The sequence below is a fragment of the Populus trichocarpa genome, chromosome 16 (assembly GCF_000002775.5).
Source record: "Populus trichocarpa isolate Nisqually-1 chromosome 16, P.trichocarpa_v4.1, whole genome shotgun sequence".
NCBI classification, from domain to species: Eukaryota; Viridiplantae; Streptophyta; class Magnoliopsida; order Malpighiales; family Salicaceae; genus Populus; species Populus trichocarpa.
In genome coordinates this window covers 6,347,279-6,355,327 of record NC_037300.2, presented here as the reverse complement: position 1 = coordinate 6,355,327, position 8,049 = coordinate 6,347,279, and the positions used below count along the sequence as shown (strand labels likewise).

Sequence of the window (8,049 nt, the reverse complement as noted above, 5' to 3'; positions counted from 1 at the left end):
AAAAAGAGTAAAAAGTGTGAGCAAGTATTTAAATGAGTAGTGTTATTCTACAGAAGGAACAGTGTTGTAGGTAATGCAGCTTGGAAGCTTCCCTTGGATAACTATTTCTTAAGAACAAGCACATATCAAGCACATCCAACTGAATTCACTGTGATATCATCTACTTCAGAGTAATGTGCCAATTAGCTGTAGCTCAGCTTACATCATCCCAATCCCCTGCAGAATTTGGGTTGCAGTCTCCTGGTATATCAAAAAATAAATTAAACTAGAAGGTGGTTGACATTTAAAAAACTCGAATCTGATTTCCATGTTTACTTGGCTGGTATAGGCTCAAACAAGTTGAACATTCATTTAGCCGTTAGGACTAGTGCAGAGCCTTGGATGCTGTGACTCTCAACAAAATGAAACTTACTGGAAGTTGGTGAAGGGAAGAATTGGAAAATAAATTCTTGTTCGACAGAACTGAACGAGTTGCACGCTACTTCCTGTAGATATTCTTCTGCAAGTATGTGCCTACTGATCCTGTTTCTGTGTCGTTATTGTCTGTCAGTTTCTCCACCTCAGTTGATGGCTGTGAGAGTAACTCTCGAATTACTCAAGGGGCGAACAGACTCACAGACATCTGACAGAATATTTTGATCCTCAGATTCTTGCTGCACTGATGAATCTCCTGAAAATGTTCTTGACAACTTTTGAAATGTTGGGTTTCTGAGTTCTTTAATAGATTCTGTGCTTGGTGTATTTGATGATCTCTTTTCAAGTGTCAAACAGTAAGGCTCATTCACCTGTTTTGTGTACATAAATAAATACCCGTGTATATTTTGAAATTAGCAATAAGATTTGACCAGAAAGTCAAGAAACTCGTTCTCCTTTTTCTTAATTGATACCTCAGATGAGTAATTGTTTGCCTTTGAAATTACTAAAAGGCCAACGTATTAGATGCTCTGCATGGTTAAAGAAGAATGTGCTGCAAACAATCAAGTTCCTGAAGATCTTACCTTGTATTCATCCAGAAAACATTGCCCAGCTTCCTTGATCTTAAGAATTGTGTGGTAGTGATTGCTTCCCGATCCTTTCATATCTTCAAAAGAAGAAACAGCAACGGAACGGATGTTCTTATGTGCGTCATGATCTAGTTTCAACAAATCTGCAAGCATTGTTTCTTCAGCTTTTCATTAAAAGTTGTACAAGGATATGAGTTTGTATGCAAAATGAAACTCACTCTCAATGGAGGAAAGAAGAGACTTGTATGCAATGCCAGTTTCTTCAAGTGCTGATAAAGCAAAAGAAGAAACTTTTGATAGGATCATGCCGCTGGTTTCCAATTCATTCCTAATAAAACAGGCCAATAAAATATCAGATACTTAACCAGAAACATACAGAACTTTTCAAGAGTATTGCTTACCTGGCAATGGAATCAAGAGAACCAACGTTTCTTTTCTGTACATCAAGAACTGATTCTTGGGCATTCCTTAACTGAGAAACACCCATTCTTGCCTTTGACATACTAAAAGATCAATAATAAAAATAAAAATGGGATATACCAGAGCTCCAATAGAATGCTTAAGCTTAAGGAAATGCAGAAAGAAATCCCCATTTTATAATAATTGTTGTGATGTAACTGGATACCATTGTTGAAGGCATTTTTCAAAACCATCCTTTCCGTTATCCATCACAGCTGTAGCAACAAGATAGCTGGTTGCTATTGTTTCCATGTGAGTTGTCAATTCAGATTTAACAGAACAGGAAAAATCTTGCAGATTTGACATCTCGTTCTGTAGCTTGCAGGTTCTGCTGGCTGTACTCTCCAAAAGGCTATTAATTGCTGTTTGAACCTGAAAAGAAAGAACGAAAGAAAGAGAAGCCTAATTAATAAAATTAGTCCAAATATACATAAACTAAAGAACTTTTGAAGACGAAAAGGCCTGCACAGACTTATCTGTGAGCTAATGCCAAAAGAAACTAAAACAGTATTTGAAGAAAGAGGGGGAGGGGGGTGGGGTGATTTGGTTCATTCGCTGATTTTTTCCTTTGATCCAATGAAACAGCACAATAGGAAGCTGATGATTTCCAATGAATATATTTAAATTACTTCTAAGCTATGAGCCATGATTTGAAATTCAAGTTACAGCTTTATTGATTCCATTAAGTCTTCATTACTAGACATCCGACTTCTTTATCACTCTCTCTACAGCATATAACAACAGAACTCATTGGTCTATTCTACAGTTGAAATCAAAGCATAGGCGCAAACCAGGTTTTTCTTCCTGTCATTTGATATATCCAGAAGCTCAGCTACTTTTTCCAAGAGTTGCCTTTTCTCAAAAGCAGCGCAATCCTACAGATGCAAGTCAGTTTATTAGATGGTAGGGTCAGTTAAGTAACCTTAAATGGAAGATGTTGCACCGAAACTAGTGTGTATTAAATGAAAGAAAAAACAAAGTAACCACCTCAAACTCCTTTGCAAGATCATAGAGTTTCTGTCCATTTATTTTTTGGGTCCCTTCCATAATTCGGGTCAAACTAGAAGTGTGTGTGCCTAAAGTCTCAAAGAACTTCATCATAGCTTCAGACATGGATCTTGTCAACTGCAGTGTTTTGGAATGACCCTGTAGACAATTTCATTTCATGGAGGAAACTAATTTGATGAAAAAGCGATTACCCACAGCTCAACAAATAATAAAATAAAAAGAAAGGAATAGAAGAATCAAATAATAGAAACAACAATTTGGTCCTAATGCACATCACTGAAATAAGAATTTCAGTCAATAACCTGGCGTTGCTGTTCTGCAAATTCAGCAAGCTTTTCCTGTTGATTAAAGAGATCCCTTTGTACATCATCAAGAATGTCATTTATCTCCAGAAACTTCTCTTCCAAAAGCTGTGTAAAAATAAAGGTAAAGCACACAGACAATAAGATTCCAATCAACAGGAGCTTCATTAACATAGCAATCAATACCTACACCAACAAGAGCAGAAGAATTCCTTGACACTTCTGAAGTCAAATTTGAAAATGCTGATCGATAATTCATATCAAGCTCTTCAGATATATCATCCAAAGATTTAATGCTAGATTCATGCGTGTTTTTTAGATGTCTGACTTGGGTTGTGAGTTCTTGAATACCCTGCAAGTAGCCAAAACCACTAGCAAACTTATTTAAGTCATGTCTACTAAAAAAGGACATGCACAGAGACATCCTACCCCCATTTTTTTAGACAGAGAGTAATTGAAATCTTTTTCCATTGATTTCAGGTGCTCCTCCTGTTGTGTTACGGAGGCTGCAACAGTTAGATGCAAAACATCAAGTTGCTGAGCTAATTGAGTTTGGAATTTCTGGACAAGAATTTTATTCCCATTTTCCAATTTATCCTGCAGTTCTGTAAAGTGTAAACCAGAGACAGAGTAAGATGTAAGGATTCACTTTTTGGCATGTATAACATGTAAAACTGAGCACAGACCAAGTTTGGAAAACAAGTTGGATGCCTCAGAAGCTGCATGCTCCAGCTCTTCCCGCAGCTCCAATGCTTGTTTTGTAAGGGATTTTTCTAAAAAAAATATTAGCAAACATTATTTTTGGAAAGTTGTCATAAACATAATCAGAACTGTTTCTCTTTTTTTCCATTAAACTCTGAAAGCAAACATATAAGTAGAGGTGTCTGGCTTGGGACTGCTCATAAAACAGGTTTATTCAAGTTTGTTATACTGTTATGATTTCAATTTCAATACTATATGTTCTTCCCATTCAAGAAATTGCCATGTATTATCAAAAAAGAAAAACAAAAAAAAAAGTAAGTGTTCTTGTGGTAATGTTATACCAAAAGAACAAGGGAGACAGAGAAGACTGACGAGCATGTGCTATGTTCCTAGTTTGCTGGCCTAATATTTGTCCCCATAAACTCTTCTTGTGTCCTTTCCATTTGAATGTAACAAATTAGGATAAAAAATTTATACAAGTGATGCTGAAAATTTCCTAAGAATTCCGGTGGCCTTTTTCTTACCGGATTGGAGAAGATGAGAAATCAAGTGCTCCTTTTCTTTTATCATTGCATTTGCCTTTCTATTTCTGCCTTCTATTTCGAGCAAAGTATTTTGAGTTTTCTCAAAATCTTTCTGCAGTTAAAAATTATAAGAAAAGGGTTGATTAGTCCTGTCAGAAAACTAAATATTTATCACTTTCAAATGGTTCATTTACTTGTGTCATTTGGAGTTTTTCACTTAATTCAGCTGTCAAAGTTTGCTGCTTATCATAAAGCTTCTGAAGCCCCATGAGTTCCTGATCAAAGCATAATTTGTATTATTTGCTACACCTTCTATATAATACATGGAAAGAGTCCGGCATATTTCTCCAAAATAAGGTGTTTACCTTGTCTTTAAATACTAAGTCAAATTCCATGCTCTTAATCTGCTCAACCAAGGCCTACACAAGAACATGCAAGAGATAATACAGCGTCTCTTGAGTGTGGAAGTCATAACAATGGTGAGAAATCAACAAAAAAATTTACCTTCCTCTCAGCTTCTTCACTTTGGAAACGGTTGTGTGGTATATAAATGCCATTCTTCTCCCTTTCAGCATATATTTCTGTCCATGGAAACAGAAATTATCCCCAGCACATTGATGACAATTAGGTTTTTATCATAGTTTAACAAAATAGCTCTTAACAACCTTGCCTATGGCGGTCTATCTCTTTATACAGATCCTTGATCAACTCAGATTTGGCCACCCTCTGATTGACCTAGAGTAGTAACAAGATGACATTGTTATCGTTGGTTCGAAGATGAGAAGGAAAACTAGAAGACATGGGATGCAAAACAGGAAACAAGTTAAGTACCTCTGGTCTGTTCTTGATTTTTTTGGCACGATGAGCATAATCTAGAGTGTTGAGTGTCTCTTCCAAAGAATGGATAGATGGTGATACTGTAGCAATTATGCACGTCTTTGTATTCCCACCAAGCGAATCTCTCAATAATCTTGTTAACTTACTGTCCCTGTTGTTACAAGAGTAACAAAAAAATCAATATACTAAGATTTCAGCAGGGCATTCTCTGTTACATTAACTACCAATATGATGTACCTGTATGGAACATGTCCAGAGTGTTCAACTAGTGCATTAATAACTCGACCGAGCGTAAGCAAGCTTTTATTGATCTCCCCAGCTTCCCTAACTCTTCCCTACGAGATTGTGTGTCAAATGAGAAGATGCCACAATATAATGGAAATAGATTACATTCACAATGAAAATGCCAGTCACGCATACATGGCATATAAATACCACAGAAATCATATGCTGAGACAGTAGGCACATCTAAAGCAATTAAAATACAAAACAAGAACGATAATGGTAACTTTATAGTATCCGTACCTCTTTTGCACCAGACCGTACTACATTCTCAGAACCAGCAAGATCAACAAGATTAAGTTTTCCGCACTTCATTAGCTCCTCCCCATTGGAAGAACTCTCTTTGACATGAATAGTGATGGAAAATATAGTGTGAGAGCGGCTGCTTTGCATATTGAGCAGAGAGTCAGCAGTGTGCCGTTTTGCTGACCCTTTCTCCAAGATTTTATATATTCCATCTGCAGTGCAAACAACTTCCTGCTCCAAACCTCTTATAAAAACACCACCTCTACCATCTTCCATGAGGGCTATTGGCTTCCTGGACTTGTCATCCGGGCCATTTAAACTTTCATCTGGTGCAAGCAGGTCCATTATGTCTTCATTGTAAAGCTCTAGAAAGGTAACTTTCATGCTATATTCCTCATTTCTAGCTTCAAGAACATCAAGAATTTGCTGAACTGCCCTTGGAATTATTCCTACATCACTAGGAAATTCTCCACTCTACCAAAGAAAAGGAGAAAATAGATTAATTGAGATGCAAAAGTACTCAATCAAAACTAGTAGAAAAAAAAAATTATGAAGGCCCCCATGCAGGCAAACTATTCAAGAACCTCTACTTCTCCTACTCTGCCGCCTTCCATTGTGTAAGTTTTTCCCGTTCCTGTCTGACCATATGCAAAGATAGTGCAATTGTAGCCCTCGAGAACTTCATTCACAATAGGAGAGATGGCTTCATCAAACAGCTCTTTTTGCTGCGATGTAGGACCAAAAACCTAAACCAAAATATCTAAAGTAGAATTAAAAATGGCAAACATAATGCATTAATCAACACAGCTTAAGTTTTCCAATTCAAGAAATACAATAACGAACCGAACCTTGTCAAAGGAAAAGGTTTTATCTATCTGCTTATAAGCTGTGTTTTGGACCACAGAAACTTCTCCTCTACCCTCATTGCATGAAATCACTACAGGTAACTTTAGCTGCTTCTCGTCGTCATTTAATGGCCTACAATTTTTTTAACATTAATTATTGGTATTAGTATTATTTGAACACTCCAAGAAAGCATGCAACAACTAGCAAGAACGCGTCAAATAGTTTGTTTACCTGCAACGCAGAATGACCTCCACATTGACTCCTCTATCAGGCTTGATATTCGAACTCCACAGGTCCATTGATAACGAATCCCTCAAGCTCCTTCTCACGCTAGATCGCGGAGTTTGAGCTGGAGAGAGCAGGACTGTATCGCATCTCTTCTGCTGCTGCGACTGCGAATAGTCCATAATTGATTGATCTTCAACACAAATTCCTACTCGCTGCAATGATCTCACAAAAAAGAAAGTCCTGTTTAGAAAATTCACAGAAAAAGTAAATAATTGATCTCCTACTATAAAAAGTCCTACTTCATGATCATTAACCAAACAGCACTAAATCTCTGTACCTAATAAATAAATTTAAGAAAAAAAAATCGGAACGATCAATCTAAGAAAGAAAAAGAGAAACTAATGTGAGAAAAGTGAATTAGAGTCTAAGAAATCAATATTGAGACCTGGATGGTGTTGTATACAAAATTCCACTCGAGAAATCAGCTTTCTATCATTTCACTGTCTGCGAGAGAGAGAGAGAGTTACGGGGTGAATTGGGATTGGATGGCGTTATTTTTGGGTTCAGAGGAGAGAGGAGGGATTTTTATTTTTTATTTTTTAATTCTTAGACTAAAAAACAATAAATGTGAAGGATTTCATTCCTTTCGTTTCGCTTTGATATTGTGATGTGACGATGCTTTCAAGGCTGAGGAGTAGAGTTTTGAAAGTGATAAGTGGTTTGAGGAGTGCGCGCGCTTCTGCTTCTTCATGAAACGGAGAGTTTTGCTCAATCGTTGATTAGTGGCAGGCAGCGTGATAAGTGTGATTAATTACACTGATGTGCTCCTCAAAAATTATTTCCCATAATTAACAGCACCAGCAACAACTCCCGCCGAGAGAGCGAGAACACAGCAAATCAGGGATTACAACCGCAAATTAAGGATTTGCTACCGTAATTATCATTTAAAAATAATATTTCAAAGATACCATTAACAACACAAACCAGTATTTTTAAACCCGGTCCGGTACTCGACTCTATCCAAGACCAGAGTCACAGGTTTTGACCAGATCAATCCTATTTTTTTTTATAAATCAAAATGATGTCTTTTTGATAAAAAATAAAAAAATAGTCAACGGATTACAACCAAATTTTTTACAGGGTCTTGTCGTGTCACCGAGTCAACCCGCCAGGTCAGCCGGGTTCCAGTCCCGGGTCGACCCGTCAGGCCGGGTTGTAAAACTATTACACAAACTATATTAAAAAAAAAAAAAAAACCATTTTCAAAGTTTATAAAGAGAATTTGTGACTCGCTAGGGTTATATACCACTTCTCTTGTCTGAACAGACCGGCAATACATGAGGAACGTCATGACTATTGATCCTTTGTGGCTAACAGAGGCTGCTCCACATGTTTTCCGACATCAATGAAGATCGGATCCCATTGTTCATTAGCCACCTTCACATTAGTGTCTCTAATGGATTATCTATTATATAGATTCTATATCATTTTTTCTTACTTCATTAAAGAAATTTGTTGTGTTTACTTTTTTTTTTTTTTTTAATTTGTCTTAGTGCACGTTTTGACTGTTCTAGTGAACTTGTTGCTTAAACATACTTGAGATTCTGCCAA

General features: G+C 36.8%; 1 protein-coding gene across 3 annotated transcripts; it reads right to left on the bottom strand.

Moving 5' to 3' along the window:
- On the bottom strand, window positions 1-7,068 carry LOC7465282 (kinesin-like protein KIN-5D). 3 transcript variants are annotated; one of them, XM_024587223.2, is made up of 23 exons: window positions 6,884-7,068; window positions 6,442-6,678; window positions 6,213-6,342; window positions 5,949-6,110; window positions 5,362-5,838; window positions 5,074-5,171; window positions 4,831-4,987; window positions 4,665-4,734; window positions 4,504-4,580; window positions 4,365-4,418; window positions 4,194-4,274; window positions 4,000-4,111; window positions 3,460-3,546; window positions 3,203-3,378; window positions 2,964-3,125; window positions 2,774-2,881; window positions 2,451-2,609; window positions 2,255-2,338; window positions 1,630-1,835; window positions 1,406-1,507; window positions 1,223-1,332; window positions 999-1,147; window positions 1-785 (listed from the first exon to the last, which is right to left on the bottom strand). In XM_024587223.2, exons 2-23 carry the CDS (start codon window positions 6,615-6,617, stop codon window positions 561-563), a joined length of 3,162 nt encoding a protein of 1,053 aa, XP_024442991.1. In that variant the 5' UTR covers window positions 6,618-6,678; window positions 6,884-7,068; the 3' UTR covers window positions 1-560. The 3 variants fall into 3 exon arrangements, with proteins under 3 accessions (XP_024442991.1, XP_024442990.1, XP_052304152.1); XM_024587222.2 differs by having other exon boundaries at window positions 6,442-6,650; XM_052448192.1 differs by having other exon boundaries at window positions 6,442-6,650; window positions 6,776-6,887.
- Between the last annotated feature and the right edge of the window lie 981 nt (window positions 7,069-8,049).

Coding starts and splice junctions, on each gene's coding strand:
- LOC7465282 (XM_024587223.2), bottom strand. CDS start 6,617: ATGGACTATTCGCAGTCGCAGCAGCAGAAGAGATGCGATACAGTCCTG. Junction 5,839..5,948: donor GCAGAGTAGGAGAAGTAGAG/GTTCTTGAATAG, acceptor TTTCTTTGGTAG/AGTGGAGAATTTCCTAGTGA. Junction 2,882..2,963: donor ATTCTTCTGCTCTTGTTGGT/GTAGGTATTGAT, acceptor ATTTTTACACAG/CTTTTGGAAGAGAAGTTTCT.